This window comes from Ammospiza nelsoni, chromosome 13, assembly GCF_027579445.1.
Source record: "Ammospiza nelsoni isolate bAmmNel1 chromosome 13, bAmmNel1.pri, whole genome shotgun sequence".
Taxonomy (NCBI): Eukaryota; Metazoa; Chordata; class Aves; order Passeriformes; family Passerellidae; genus Ammospiza; species Ammospiza nelsoni.
The window spans coordinates 4389506-4405594 of NC_080645.1; the positions used below are offsets into that span (position 1 = coordinate 4389506).

The window sequence follows — 16089 nt, forward strand, 5'->3', positions numbered from 1 at the left end:
TCCTTCAAAAAATTCAGCCATAAAATAAGCAGAAAGCAGCAAGGGTTTTTTATATTATTGTAAATTCACTGTGTTGTCTTACCATATCCAAATCCATGTCACTGCTACTGAAAATGGATAGTGTCATCCAGTAATTTCCAGAATTCTTCTGAGGGTCTACAACTTGCAAAAATGTGGCACAATATCAGTATTATTTTTTAATCAACTATTACGAGATTAATGAACCAATTTAGAAATCAAATATGCACACCTGAATCAGAGATGAGTGAGTAGTGAGATAATACTCTATTATGATAAGAACTAGAAGGCACCTAAGCATGTTGTTGTTGATATAAAAATTAAAGCAAAATAATTATAAAGAACTTTATATGAAATCCTTTGTCTTCCAGGAGGATATGAAGAATTTTAAAGCACGAGTTGAAGAGTTGGTGAAGGAGAATGAAGATTTGCATGGGCAATTAAATAACTGCATTTCCCCAACAGAATGGCAAGTTATATTACTAGAAATTAATTTCAAACTCAGAAATTATTTTTGCATGCTTATTGCATGCAAAGTTTTAAAATTACTGATCTTAAGGATTTTTTTTTTCTTTAAACACTGTTTTTCTGAAGAAATAATAGCATCACAGCTGTCATGTTGGAACAATACTGATCTGCAATGCCTGGAATAATTTTAGAGTAAAGATTAAATATGAATGTGGAGTTTTGCCCTGGAAGCCCATGTAATTCTGTCCCAGGTATTGCAGGTTACATACCTTTACAGTGTGCCAGTGGCATCAGTTTAACACTAGTACCAAATAGCACTGGAATGTGGCATTAGAAGAATTTGATGTTTTTGAGAAGTGAGACAATGCAAATGAAATTAAGTGAGACAGTGCATAATCAAGTCAAGTAGCTGTTGGAGGTTAGGATTTTTCCTTTTTTATTAATTTTTTTCCTCCCATTTGTTGCCTAAGAGAGGGGAATGACTGATACTTAACAGATGTGGCTGGGAGGAGGAGGAGGAAGAGGAGGAAGAGTGCAGCTGACTGCAGGCTCTTAGCTGTGGGGCTTTCCCTTGGGAAGTGCAGAGATCCCTGGAGGTTTTGGCTGGGATTCAGCTCCTCTCTCTCTTGGGATTGGGATGGGAGTGCACAGGGATGGTTTTGGTGCCAGACCTACTGCCCAGAGGATTTGCTGCCACTGCAGAGTTTTCATCCTGCTCTGAGTGTACTGTGGGTGAGCTTCTGCTCACAAGGAGCTTGGAACAAGTTGTTTTTTTTTTGCTTTCAATAAGGATTTTTAATCTGTTTTTTAAAGAGGTTCAAATATGATTTTTTAAGTTTACACTGTTGACACGTAGTTGTGTTTCTTCTTTGGACATAACATCTGAGTTATATTTTATTTACATTTATCATTGCAGGCAGCTGCTGCAAACTCAGGCCAAGCTTGTCTTGGAAGAAAACACAGTGTTGATGGAGCAACTCAAAATTCAACAAGCTAAAGCAAAAGATAGTCACAGACAGCATGTTCAAGAAGGTAAAAGTGCTTGAGTTGCTATTCATCTGAACTACACTAAAGATGGTACTGCAGGTTTTGATTTTTGTAGGGGTTTTGTTTGTTTTCTGTTGTCTTTTTTTTGTTTTGGCAAGCTTGGCAGTTTTGGTTTTGGTTGGCTAGGGGGGTTTTTACAACTTTATATATGTCTAAAAAGCATCCTTGAATGTAGGTAACATTAATAGGAGATCCAGCTCTGGATGTCAACTGATACTTAAAAAAAATGTCATTATCACCTATTGACAGTATAAAAAATACTCAATTTTGATTCCTTCTGAAAGAGTGAGAAGAACTGTTAAACAGCAACACAGTCATTTGCATAATTGAAGAGCACTTCAAACTGAATCAGAATTTTTCAGAGTAAAATGACATTTCAGTGAGCTTATAGCCTTGAAAAGAAGTACTCCTGAAGTTTCTGCACTATTCCAAACCAAGTTGCTTGAGACAGCAAAATGTCAAGTCCAAACTGTTAAAACACAGACTGACAAATGCTCTGTTACATAATGTTATAAACAACTAGTAATTAATGTAGTAATGGTTTTGTTGAAGTTCCACTCAGTGCTTGAATTAGTTCTGCTACACATATTTGACTTTTTTTCCCTCCTTCCAAAAGCTTCAAAGTTGACCAAACAAATAGTAATCTTAGAAGATAAGAACAAGAGTCAAGAGAAAGAAATAGCAGAGTACCAGAAGCAGCTGGAAGCTTTGTGTTCTACATGTGAAGAGCTGAAAGCCAAAGTGGACAGCAGCATACCAGAAAAGGAGCACTTGGCTGTGGTGAATGATTTAAAAAGGTGTGAATTTACTTATGGTGCACATATGGAGAAACAATGGTGCAAGGCATGCACATGACACACAGCACTTTGTAGGAAGGAAACTTATGCTGGTAATTCAGCAAGGTAACCACCAAAGCACAAAAAAAAAAGGGAAAGAAGTCTTTAAAAACCACTGTCTTAGTTTTTAGAGACATTTAAAATTACAAAATCCCAGTTCTAGAAATATTGGCAGAAGTGTTTTTACCATAGAGTACCTACTGCTAATTGTACCATTTTGAATAGTAGAAGAGGAGGCATTAAAAATACCATTTTTGTCAAATCTGTTTGCTTCTATCACTACTATATAAAGAACATTTTCATTCTTGTGTTCCCATCTTTGGAACATGTCTAAAGAATCCTGAAATTCTGAGCTAGATGTTCTAAGTTTCTCTCATTGTTACAATATGGAAATTTCATGAAACATCACAACTCAAAAGTGCTGCTGTGCAGCATAATCTGCAGAGTAATGTTTCTGTGAAGACATTGCATAAATTTGAATGTTCTCAAGCCTTTGGACAGTGCTGGTTACTGTTTCATGGTACAGTGCCATCCTGAGAAGTCCTCAGATCTTGTATTTTGGTGTTGATAGTAATTGATTTGAAAAAAAAAGAAACACAAAGGGATTACATCTGGGCAGCATACATATTTTTATTATTTAAATTAAGTGCAGTCAGAAGGAATTACTTGAATAATTTGATATGAGATTGTAATACCTCTCTGATGTCACCAGGGAACATTGAGCATTCTCAGTGTATCTTATTTCAGAATTTCAACCTGGGTATCTTCCTGTAACTCAGCATTTTAGTGATGTGGATCTGTACATGATACCTGTTCTACACTTTTGGTTTTTGCAGCTGTTTACAGCAGGAGCAGGAGAAAAAGCTCTCTGAGGTGGAAGCAGTAATGGGAAAAATAGCATCACTGCAAAGTGAAAACAAGAAATTGCTCTTAGAGAAAAATAACTTCATGGCTGACAAGAAGATCCTGGAAACTGAGATGCAGTTGACTCAAAAGACAAACAGGTCTTATCACAGTCTCATTTTCTTGTACAGAAATATCTGTAAAAATATTGTCTAACTTCCCATAATGTGTATTTTCTACCTACTGCAAAAAAAAACATGTTATCTGAACATGTTTGTCATGTCTAGAGGCCTGGTTGTCAAGTTTTGCTAATTTTTGTGTTTTTATGCTCACTTTTCTGTGTCTATTTGCAAATTAAGAATATATTTTTAATTTAGTAATTAAAATTATCTGAAAATAAGATGAGTAGACAAACCCTTTTCCCAGTTAGATAAGGATAAGATTTATGCTATTTGCAGATCTTCTCATGCACCTGGTTGCTTAGAGAGGAGTTCACAATATTTTTAAAAAGACAGTATTATTGTTCTATATCTTAAGAAATATGAGCTTGTAGCCATTGCACAAACTGTTCTTTTGAACCATTGTTACTGTTGTTATTCAGATAACATATTGTAAAGAAAAAGCAGCCCCAAAAATTGGAACATGATGCTATTGGCACTGCAAATATTCTGAGCCAGTGCATTTTTAACAGTTTGAGACTTGTACATGTTGATTTGCATGTGTGATACAAGTTTTTTAAGGCCATTACTAATTCCCAATCCAAAGATTTTCCCTTTTCTTTTACAGACGAATAAAGAAGAAAATTGGTCTTTTGCAAGTGCAGCTGGAGGAAGCAATGGAAAAAGAAGTTGCAGCCCATCACTATCTAGCAAACCTTATTGGGCTGGTGGAGAAGATAGCTAAGGAACGTGACCATCTTGTATTTTTGGTAATTACCTTTACATAATTAATGTGACTTAACTCATATTTCACACAGTTATCATGCTACTGGCACTAGTTATTATTAATCTGAATTGTCAAAGAATAAAGCTGTAATTCCAGTTTAAGGATTTAGCTCTATTTAAGTAGACTTTAGCAAACAGGATAGGAGCAATGAAAGATTTTTTTTCTAGAGGAGCAATTAAAAGCAGCTCCCCTTATTTCTGGAGGTAATATAATTAAGCCTTAATAACATAAGCATTGGGGTCTGAAATGGCACTTGCCAAGTTTAAAAGATTTTTTTAATCTAGTTTTAGAAGTTGATGTTACATGTATTTCAAAATAGCTCATGTATTTAAAAACAGCTACATGTATTTAAAAATAGCACACAATCATAACATTTTAATATTTGTTTTGAGTCTTAAGGGTGGACTGTTATCCTTGTCTGTATGGACTGTCTGTTGTGGATGCATATTATTGCTCCTTGTTGGTTAGCAGTCATTTTGACAGGCTGATTGAGAGTTTTGGAACAACTTCTGTTTGGTGGAAGTGCCTGGCATGGAGGTTTCTGGGCATTTTGTAAACCCATTTTGTTTCTTTTACAGGATACTGGGCACAATTTCAATTTTTCATATACATGCTTTTGTCTTCAGATTGAATCTGAAATAATTTCACAAAACTTTGTAAAAAATAAAGCTTCTTTTACTTGTTGTTCAAGTAGCAGACAAAGGTTGTCATCAGCATTGGATAAAAAGATAGAGCAGTTAATTCCTAATTCTAGGAGAGAACTATGGTGACACAGCTCAAATCCTTGTCCACTACAACCTGGACTTCAGGATTGTGAAACTGAGCACAATAAATGTATCCTAGAAAGTGGGGGAACTGATTCTTAGATCTCAGTCTCTGGGATATCTGCTTTTCAATATTAGTCATACCATATTAAAAATACCCTTGCCTGAACCCCTGCCAATTTCAAGGGCTTGTTTGAGAGCAGACTGCAAAATGTGACCTAAAGGATGAGTCTTATGCTTAAAATGGGATCCCTACTAATGCATACTTAGATTTGTAGGAAAACCCACAGAATTGGTTGGGTTTACAGTATGTTTCATTTCAGAATAATACTGCTTCATAGTATTCACAGTCAGCTGACAAATTATTAATGAGCTGTTCTGAGAATAATTTCCAGGACTCTTTATCCATGTTGGTTCTTCAGACAGTTGGAGTTCAAAATGGAATTGCTGTGTCTCCCTCAGTGTGTGCATTTTGTCTGCCCTGACAAACAGACAGAGTGTTACATGTGGCTTTGTTTGCTGCATGGTTGCAGGCCAGATGTTTGGAAAATGAGAATCAGGGTGTTCTCAAGAAAATTATAGAAGGCAGCCTGCGTTTAGGAAGATTGGAAGAAAAAGTAAAGGTAAGCAGTGTTTCTAAGCTAAATATCTATTGTGAAATGTTTGGGATTTTTAATGAGAAAAGTAGTTAATCTCTGCCAATGTTTTTATGAAAGAGTTATGTATGGATTATCTTCAAAAGTTTTGAAAAAACAAAATAGATCATCATTGTTATTTTCACTAGTGTCTTCTTCCATTGTATTTGTGCATTGCATATCTGCCAGATACTGTGTTTACATCATTACTTGGAGAATTATGAGGAGTTGTAATAATATTTAAAGATTATTTGTATTTCATTTTTTGCTCTATATTGTAACCCAAGTGTTCTGTCTTCTACTTCTTTGAGGCTGTACCACTCCTTCAACTTGAAGTCCATTACAATTAGATTTGGAAGAATGAAAATGTTATCTCAGGTGTACAGTTATCATCAAGTACTTTCTTGTGACCATAGGGTAGAAGGTTGAGAAACTCAGAGGATTTCAAACATCCAGCCTAGTTAGGGAATACATTGTAAGTTCAAGTTATCTTTATAACTCTCTAAACAAAAAGCACAGTATATAATTGCAGTATAACAGTGAAATAAATTTGAAACATTTATGTTTCAGCATCTTTGGTGCTACCATGATTATTTTTACTGTAATCTTAAAAAGAAAGGAGAAAGATACCTGGTATATTGGTTTCTATATTAGAAAGTAATGTATATATTACATTATTACAAAAGCTGTTTTGTATTAGATAAAGTTTGTTCAGTTTATCCTGAGGCAGAGTCTCCATATTCCACTTTGCCAGTCAAGACCTCCACTGCTATTCCTGCATCAAATGACACAAATGTGCACCACCACTGTGTTAATGGAGACCATCTTCTTCTGCACTTTCATTGTAAGGATTGGCACAGCTTAGAAATTAACCACCAAGAAAGTAAATGAAATTTTAAGTGCAAAGAGACAGCAGTAAGCTGAAACATAGCTTGAATTTGTAAGGAACCCTTTATAAAATACCTGAATGGATGAAACACTACTGTGAAATATTTACCTAATTATATTAAGACAGCCATAAAATATTTTTAGCTTTTTTCACCATAATTTGTGTCTAGCTCCTCTATTAAGACAGTGGCTTGTGTTCTTATTAAATGTGGATCTTTTGCAATGTAATAGATCTGTGACTGCTGTAAGGGATAGAGAAGAGGTTGGTATGAAATTAAGAACATTTACATGTAGTGAATTTAAGTGCAAAACCAATACTGGCAAAAGGAGGATGGGCAAGGACAACCTCCATACTTCACTGGATGCAGAGGGAAATATATTAACTTAAGGAAAGGTAGAAATACTTAATACCATATTTTTCTCAGTTTTCAGCAGTAAGTCAGATTGCTCTCAGGACAGCTGGCCTCCTGAGCTGGTAGAAGGGAAAAGGGAGCCCCCCTGGAGAATAGCCCCCTGTGATCTAGGAGGAAGCAGTCAGGGCTGTGTTAAACCATTTAGATGTGTACAAGTCTATGGGCCCAGAGGGGATCCATCCCAGGGGGATGAGGGAGCTGGCATAAAGTTGAGCTGGCATAAATGAGCTCCCCAAGCTGCTCTCCATCATTTACCATCAGTCCTGGCTCACCAGGGAGGTTCCAGTGTGAGCCCATCCCCAAGAAAGGGCTGGAAGGAGGCTCTGGGGAACTCCAGGTCTGTCAGTCTGATCTCAGTGCCCAGCAAGGTTATGGAACAGATCACCTTGAGTGCCATCACATGGCACCCACAGGGTGGCCAGGGATCAGAAACAGCCAGTGTGGGCTTAGGAGAGGCAGCACCTGCCTGACCAACCTGATTTCCTGCTGTGACCAGGTGACTCACCTGTGGATGTGGGGTGGGGTGTTCACAGGGGTCTCAGGACGAGGGAAGAGATGAGAATGTTGACTCTATGTTTCAGAAGGCTGGTTTATTATTTTATGATACATATATTAAATAAAAGGATATACTAAAACTATACTAAAAGAATAGAAGAAAGAATTTCATCAGAAAGCTTGCAAGCAAAGGAAAAGAATGGAATGCTAATAAAATCTTGTGACTGACCAGAGAGTCTGAGACAGCCAAACTGTGATTGGCCATTAATTAAAAACAACCACATGAGACCAATCCCAGATGCACCTGTTGCATTCCACAGCAGCAGATAATCAATGTTTACCTTTTGTCCTTGAGGCCTCTCAACTTCTCAGGAAAAAAAATCTTAACGAAGGGATTTTCCATAAAACGTGTCTGTGACAGTGGGGAAGGCTGGGGATGTGTCTACCTGGACTCCAGCAAGGCCTTTGGCACTCTGTCCCACAGCTCCCTCCTGGAAAAGCTGCAGCCCAGGGCTGGGACAGTGTCAGGACCCAGGACATCCTTCTGTCTGTCCTGAGCAGACAAGACCCCTGCCAGGGGGCTCAGAGACCCTGGCACAGAGCCCAGAACACCTGTGGGTTTGATTGTGACCCGTCGAGCAAGGTACCAACCTTAGATGAAGATCTGCAAGCCATGACAAATTAAGTAGAATAACAGTGAAGTTATCACAGGTTAGACAAAGTAGATTTTGGAGTTTGTAGAATGGGGATTCAGGGGGGCAAGATGGAGGGATCTGGGTGTGTCCAGCCTCTTTCTTCTTGGCCTCCATCTTCTGGGTGATGCCAACATCACTTTTAGATTGGTTTAGAGTAGAAGCTCACTGCCTAACATAGGTGATAGGTATTGGAAAGTAATTGTAAATATTGTACACGTAGTTTTTAGTATAAAAAGATAACACCACCCTGGGGGCAGGCAGAGTGCCTCTGTGTGTCTTGCTGAGTGGACCTTGGCAGGTCAGGAGAAAGAATTTTATAGATAAGAAACAATAAACAACCTTGAGACTGAGAAATGAAGAGCCCTGACTCCTCCTTGAACCACTGGACTGGGAAAAGAGACTTTGCAACTTTTCTTGGGGTCACTGTGACCAGCTAGAGATCCCCACAGGACATGAGTACTCTCTGTGCTGGGCTCAGACCTGGCTGGATGGCTCAGAGAGTGGTGGGGATGGTGCTGCATCCAGCTGGGGCCAGGCACCAGGGGTGTCCCTCAGGGCTCTGCTGGGGCACTGATCACTCCTGTTCAGTATCTTCCGTGATGATCTGGATGAGGGGATTGAGTCCACCATCAGTAAATTTGCAGGTGACACCAAGCTGGGAGCATGTGTTGGTCAGCTGGAGGGTAGGAGGGCTCTGCAGAGGGACCTGGACAGGCTGGATGGATGGGCCAAGTCCAACAAGGTGAGGTTTAACAAGTCCAAGTGCCCAGTCCTGCATTTTGGCCACAAAACCCCCTACAGGCTGGGGACAGAGTGGCTGGGCAGTGCCCAGGCACAAAGGGACCTGAGGGTTTTGGTCAACAGCAGCTGAACGTGAGCCAGCAGAGTGCCCTGGGGGCCAAGAATGGCTCCTGGCCTGGATCAGGAATGGTGTGGCAGCAGGAGCAGGGAGATCATCCTTCCCCTGTGCTCAGCACTGCTGAGGGCACACCTCGAGTGCTGTGTCCAGCCTGGCCCCTCAGCTTGGGAAGGACCTTGGGATGTTTGAACATGTCCAGAGGGGGCAACGAGACTGGAGAGGGGCTGGAACACAAACCCTGTGAGGAACCCCTGAGGGAGCTGGGGGTGCTCAGCCTGGAGAAAAGGAGACTCAGGGGTGACTTTTTTACTCTCTGCCTGAAAGGTGCCTGTGCTCAGGTGACGGTCAGTCTTCTCTCCCAGGCATTTAGTGAGAGGACAAGAGGACACAGCCTTAAGCTGTGCCAGGGGAGGTTTAGGCTGGACATTAGGAAATGTTCTTCACACAAAGGGTGGTTGGGCATTGGATTGGGCTGCCCAGGGCGGTGGTGCAGTCACTGTCCCTGGAGCTGTTTAAGGTGGCTGGATGTGGTGCTCAGTGCCATGGTTTAGTGGATGAGGAGGTGTTAAGGTCATGGGTTGGACTTGATGATCACAAAGGTCTTTTCCAAGCTAATTCATTCTGTGATCCTGTGAACTGAGATACTGACTCGTGCCATGGTCAGCATAACCTGAGGTAGTACTTTGGCTGGTGTTCCCTGGGAGCTCTCTTTGTAGTTCATAATTGTAATTACCAAGCAGTTTGATGATCCATGCAAGAATTTGAGGAAGCCAATCTTTCTTGTATTAAAACTGTTTCTTTACAGTCAGAATTCTGCACTGTTCTCTTTTAATATGGGCTTGGACATAATGTTTGTCTCATCAGGGAGTCCTTCAACTTCATGCAAAAGGGACAGCTAACACAGAAAAATCTGTCTTTTTATGAAGTATTTTAGTCAAACATTTCTAGTAGAAATTCTGTGAAAACAATCCAGGGTTTTGTACTTACGACTGTGAATAGTAAATCTCTGATAACAGAATTTGCATCCAGTTCATCATTACACACCTTTTCCTTTCCTTTACTGCAAATGTAATTAATCTTTAAATTATGCACACACCCTGTTGATAAAAAGAATTACAAGAAGTTCATTCATTCTGAATCTCTATCTGATAATTATTTTGTTAGTCATGAGGTTTTAGTAAAAACAGAAACAACCTTTGTATCTCCTGCTGTAACTGCCCTCATTTTCATGCAAGTTTGCTAATTTGGCCTTAATTTTTTTCCTGTCCTCTTGCTCCCTATTGCATTTAGACTACAAAATTGTGATTGATGAAGAGAAAGCAATAAAGATTTGTTCCTAGCATTTCCTGATCACTGAGGAGCAGTGTATTTAGAACTGCATGTTCTTAGAATTGCAGAACTTGCTGATTTGTATAAGCAGTTGTTCATGCCAGCACATTTGATGGAGACAATGTTCCTATCACCAGTGTTCCTTTGCCATGTTCCTATCAACATTAATCTGGACTTGGGGAAAGGTGCTTTGTGTCTGAAATCAGGATACCATGGGTTGATTGAAGTCTTGCTGCATACATGGCTTTTCTCTTCAGAGTATTCATTCTGCTTTGTTAGACTCTAGATTTTTCCAGCATGAGACCCTTGAAAATTTATGGAGCATTGTTGGTTTTTTAAATGCAGCCACTTAAGAAACTTCTTCCATTGTTCTGTCAGTCCTAAAAATGGATTATTTTCCCCCCAAATATTTTAATTATCAGGGCAGGAATTCACCCCTATTTTTGTCCCAAGTTACCAATCAGGAAATACAAGGGCTCAGGTAGTACAGCATATAATATTGCAACACCTGTTTTCCTTCATTCCCTTCATTCATATGTTCAGAATCTTTCACACTTTGTGATGTTAGCTGATGTATAGAAAGAATCTCTAAATTATTCTGGTGTATGTCACTATTTTGTATACTATGTAGCTTATTTCCCAGAGTTAACCATGTTTGCATAGAAAACAGAAAGTATAACCAAAATTGAAAGGAAATGCATTCATCTCACTGGTAAGGAAACACTGGATTCTGTTTCACACTTGTAAGTTGATCTGTATGCAAAGGAAAGAGAAATGTGCCCAAATTTGTGCTGGCTTTTGTGAGAAAACTGAAACAGCTTCAGACACTTCTCCACTCAGCTGTGAACTCAGGAGATGATTTGCACACACTGCCACTCACACAAAAGTGCTGCCAAAAATCAGGGAAGAGATCAATATCCCCAGGAAGGTTGGTTATGTGTCCCAGGCATTCTGAGCCTGCTGAATAGAACCTATCTTTCCATGACTGCAACAAAATCATCCATTTCCAAGATCTCTGTGACCAACCCAGGAGCCAAGGGCCTCCTAGGAGACCCAGAATAACAGCATAATGTATACCCTGACCCAAAAATATCATGTATGCATAGTTCCTCTTCATCATCTGCAGTCTGTTTTACTGTCTCTTTACCACCTGGGAGTAAATTATGCCCCCTTCAGTACCAGGACTGCATCCATGATCATTCCTCATCCTGCTTGCTATGTACATAGGGTGCCATGACCATCTCTAGAGGGAAATATTAGGACTTCCAGCTGTGTGTTGCCATCCTCTTCCTGAAAACTGTCACCTCCACCAGTCTGTTTGCTGCTGCCTGCTTCACTTCACAGTAATAGGTTATCTTGAACAATTCAAAGGTGTGAAGGATCTGCAAGTGCCAGCAGCTGCCTGTGTCAGTGTGCCCAACCTGCCCATGCTGCATTTTACAGATTATTTATAATCAATCAGAACAATGTATCACTCAAACCTAGTTTCAGACTATAATCATAAGAAAAATGTGCACTTTTTCCCTCTGATTTTGCAACCATTCTGCACACGGGACTCAGCTTCAGTTGGCAAAGGCAGAGCAGGAGGGCAGAGCCAGCAGAGGCAGCTGTGGGCTGGGGAGGACAGAGTGCAGCTTAAAACACACACCTCAGATGGTCAGCACATGATGGAAAGCAGGGTTTCACCAGTGCTACAATTCACCAGCCTTCCTTCCTTGTGATAAAGTAGAGAGAGGAAGTTTGCTCTTGTTCTTTGAAATTATTACAGGCATCTAATCTACAGAGGGCATTTCAGTCACACCTGGCTGGACCTGGCACGTGCTGGGCCTTTTACTGACACAGGGGAGGGTTCAGCTGTTTCCTATGCTCTGCACTTCCTCCAGGCTGGCTCTGAGCAGCCTTCTCTTCAGAAGGAACTTGTGTACTTGTAGCCTTCCTTAACATTACTCTGCATTTTGAAGGCTTCTCTGGGTACTGGTTAACTTTGAGGCTTCTTATTCTTCTATTAAAACTGTCAGGAAAAAAAATAGGATGAAAACCCTATGTTGGTCAGGCTTATATATTGAATTACTAATATTTTAGGTAAATAGTACCTATTGTTATCCTATTACCTCTAGAAAATGAAACTTCACAATGACACATTTTGTAAGTGCTAAAAAGGAAACAGTTTGTGGGAAGGATTATACAGCCTTATATACAGCATGTCTAAAAATGCCTTTTTTTAATACCTGCAAAAGGCAAACTCAAATTTTTCTCCCCTGATTCAGGTGAAGATAAAACCTTAGTGATTAGCACCTGAAATATAACTTTATATTAGCAGTATTTTCAAAGCTTCTCTAAATTAGTGTACAGTTTTATTAAAGGAGGTGTTTCTATCCCAAAACTCTGTTCTGTAGCCTGTAGGAAACATCACAATATGCAGAGAAAAATAACAGTTTTAGCATTTTATTTGTAATCATGAGAAAATTAAGTTAATATTGGATTTTGGTATTGTCAAGAGCAGCAGCATCTAGAAATGTGTAACAATACACAAACCAGTTTTCAGTTTCTTGTATGCTTATGCAATTTAATGAGGATGTTATTTCAGAAAGCAAAGTTACTAATTTCTTATTTTTGAGATGAGACCAGTCATTAGTTATCATTTAGTTAGTATAGCCATTGATCAAAAAATCATTTGTGCTTCACTGAACAACAGGACTGATACATGAAGCAGCAAGCTTCTTTTCTTCCTCTTAGTATCAAGAGGAAATTAAATTAAAAGGTATTCTTTTCTACCTCTTAAGATTAAACAACTTAACAAAACAGAAACACTTTTTCATAGTATGTACTGATAAGTATGACTCTTCAGCAAGCAGTAAGCAACATGTGCTGTGAAGTGTAGCTTTGGAAAATAAACCTTTTGTTGCAGCTAATAAAATAGACATACAGTATGATATTCATTGTACACTGTAGTTCTTTATGCAGAACAAAATTAAGTGTAATACCTTCATATTAAGAAATAGGTCAAAAAAATCCCATAATGCAGCCTACCTGGCATAATTGAGCAAGGCAGCATTGATGTAAAGATTCAAATGAAAATCAGTATCTCTAACTCTTTCTTTTGTTGGGAATGACTTCTTCTTATTTCTCCTATAATCCCACTTTTTTCTATTAACTTTAACCCTTACAGGTGTATAAAAAGAAAGCAGCTGGGAAGCTTGGAGATATCAACCTCAAGATGAGTGAGCAGGAGAAGGAATTTGAAAGGAAGACTGCTCAGTATGAGCAAGAGAAGAAGCACCTGCAGCAGCTGCTGCAAGACAAACAGGAAACCCTCAAGGAGGTGCTGGAGCAAAACAGGTGAGGGGGGCACAGGCAGGTGAAGGGACAAGGGAAAGTGTGGAGGTGTTTGAGGGTCCCCAGGGAAGAGATGAGAATCTTCACTCCATGTTTCAGAAGGCTGATTTATATTATATTATATTATATTACATTACATTACATTACATTACATTACATTACATTATGGAATTATATACTAAAACTATACTAAAGAATAGAGAAAGGATTTCATCAGAAGGCTAGATAAGAATGAATAATAATGAAAAATCTTGTGACTGCTCACAGCCTCGACACAGCTGGCTGTCATTGGCCATTAATTAAAAACAATTCACATGCAACCTATCAAAGATGAACCTGTTGGTAAAACATCTCCAGACCACATTCCACAGCCATCAGATAGTTACTGTTTACATTTCTTTTCTGAGGCTTCTCGGGAGAAAAATCCTAGCAAAAGGATTTTCATAAAATATGTCAGTGACAGGAAAGCACCTGCACACAGCCAGCACTTGCTTTCCAGCAGAGCTGGAAACAAACCATCTCCTGTGACATGAAAATGAGAATGCTGAAACCCTGCCCATGATTGCCAGCTCTCCAAAGAAAGGTCTTTGGAAGGAGGAATTTATTCTATATGGCTGCTGCTGTTCTTAAGAAGGATATCAGTCTGAGGAGGATATCAATCTGTGTGAATCTTTGATAATTTGAAAGGATTCTGTAAATTAAGATATATCTTGATTTATTTTAATAGCACCTTCTGCTAAAGGCTGAACACTTCCCCATTCATACCCCTCAAGAGTTTTAGAATAGTAGGAAATAAAGGGAAGCTATTAAGTACACCAAAGATCTGTTTTCTTTTGAGTCTGTCTTACTGATCTATTAACAAGTGACATGGATTGGCTATGTGCAAAATAAAGAGAAGAAAATGGAACAGATTTATAGAAGATTATGTCTGCAGTGTTGAGATATCCTTTAAATACAGAGTCCTTTAAAAGTATTTTTCCCTCTGATAGTGGAAAGCTTCATAGCACATTTACATTATCAGCATAAAAAAACCAGTTTCTGTTTACAAGTAAAGAAAAGTAATAAGCAGTCATTTCTCAAGTCATCACTGCCATTGTGAAATAATTGATTTAAATAGATTTTAACAGACAATAGGAAAACAGGGCTTGGTATTATCTGCCTTATATCAGTGCAGTCCCTCTCAGTTACTTTATACAGTGCAATTAAACAGGTGTAAGTAGCAGAATTGTACAATTATCTCTGAAATTCACATTAATAATATAATAATATATTATTAATATATTATATCTATATATATTATATATTTATATATATAATATTAATAACAATATAATATATTCACATTAAAAACCAGATTGAACTGATTGACATTTCTCTGAAAATATTTGCTTAGGATTTTAAACTGTTAAATGGCTTTCATATCTCTGGGCTCATGTTACAATTTTTTACTGTAATTTTTTTTTTTTTTCAAAGTAGAATAGAGCATAATTTGAAATCCCACAGTATGGATAATTCAAAATTTACCCTTCTAGCCCCAAAGTAGGCAAATTAGATGATGCAACACAGATGTGTAAAGTAATTATACTTTCCATGCAGTATACTAAATCACTTTTACCTTTTCAGTCCAAATTAATTCCTTTTTTCTTCAGTAAACATGCACAATTAATATTTGCAGCTTCCTTTTAAGAAACAGGATCTGGACCTGGAACTACACCACTGTAGTCCATTTAACTGTAGGATGATAAAGAAAAGTGGTTTATGGAAACAAGCCCAAGATTAATCCCATCAAGATATGTCTTTCATTTCTGTAGTTTCCAACATTATTGAGTGGGGTAACGAGTGACTGCTTTTTTCTGATGGTAGTTAAATCTTAACAGTAATTATTAGAATATAATATAATGAACACAAGTCTAAAAGTAAAAAAGAATTTTTACTATAATCTTCCAAGTAGTATTTTAGTTAACCTCGTGATTTGCTGTTTTCCTTTGATTACTGTATTAAAAATGTAGATTAAAAATTTTTAAATGTTACTAAGAAGTCAGCTAAATTCTACACCTCTATAAGAGAGAATAAGTTTTTATGCTTATGAAACAAAATCAATAAAACCAACTAACACCATGGCTGATACAATTAATATGAACTAACTTCTTCATATTCCATTATTCTTCTCAAGTACTGCAATATAAAGTAGTTTCCCAAGGTAATCCAAATATGTATCTACTCTTTTATGCCTATCAGCTAGAAATTAAACGTGCCTTTTAGTCTGCTTTTTCTGATTTTTTAAATGATTTTACAAGGTTTATTATTTTCTTTCTCCCTTCACACAGTCACAGGAGTAAGGAAGGGAAAATTATTTGTAGTTCAGATGTTGCTCATCATCCATAGTTTAGCAACTAAAGTCCCTTAGTGCTAAGAGGGTACCAAAATTTCAATTTATTGTGACTAGCTGTGTTTACAGAGTAGATTTTTAGTCCAGAATACTATGTAGCTAATAATATTTCTGTGCAAAATGCCTACA

At 38.2% G+C, this 16089-nt stretch overlaps 1 protein-coding gene across 2 annotated transcripts in view; it reads left to right on the plus strand.

Annotated features, from left to right (window-relative positions):
• CEP89 (centrosomal protein 89) overlaps positions 1-16089 on the plus strand; it is a 33977-nt gene that overhangs the window by 13897 nt on the left and 3991 nt on the right. The window contains exons 12-18 of one of the 2 annotated variants that reach the window (XM_059481212.1): positions 390-491; positions 1407-1518; positions 2150-2330; positions 3206-3373; positions 3999-4140; positions 5455-5544; positions 13405-13574. In XM_059481212.1, the coding sequence (XP_059337195.1) occupies positions 390-491; positions 1407-1518; positions 2150-2330; positions 3206-3373; positions 3999-4140; positions 5455-5544; positions 13405-13574 (965 nt within the window). Of the gene's footprint in view, positions 1-389; positions 492-1406; positions 1519-2149; positions 2331-3205; positions 3374-3998; positions 4141-5454; positions 5545-6310; positions 6568-13404; positions 13575-16089 lie in introns of those variants that run through there. The other variant, XM_059481213.1, reaches the window with a different exon arrangement.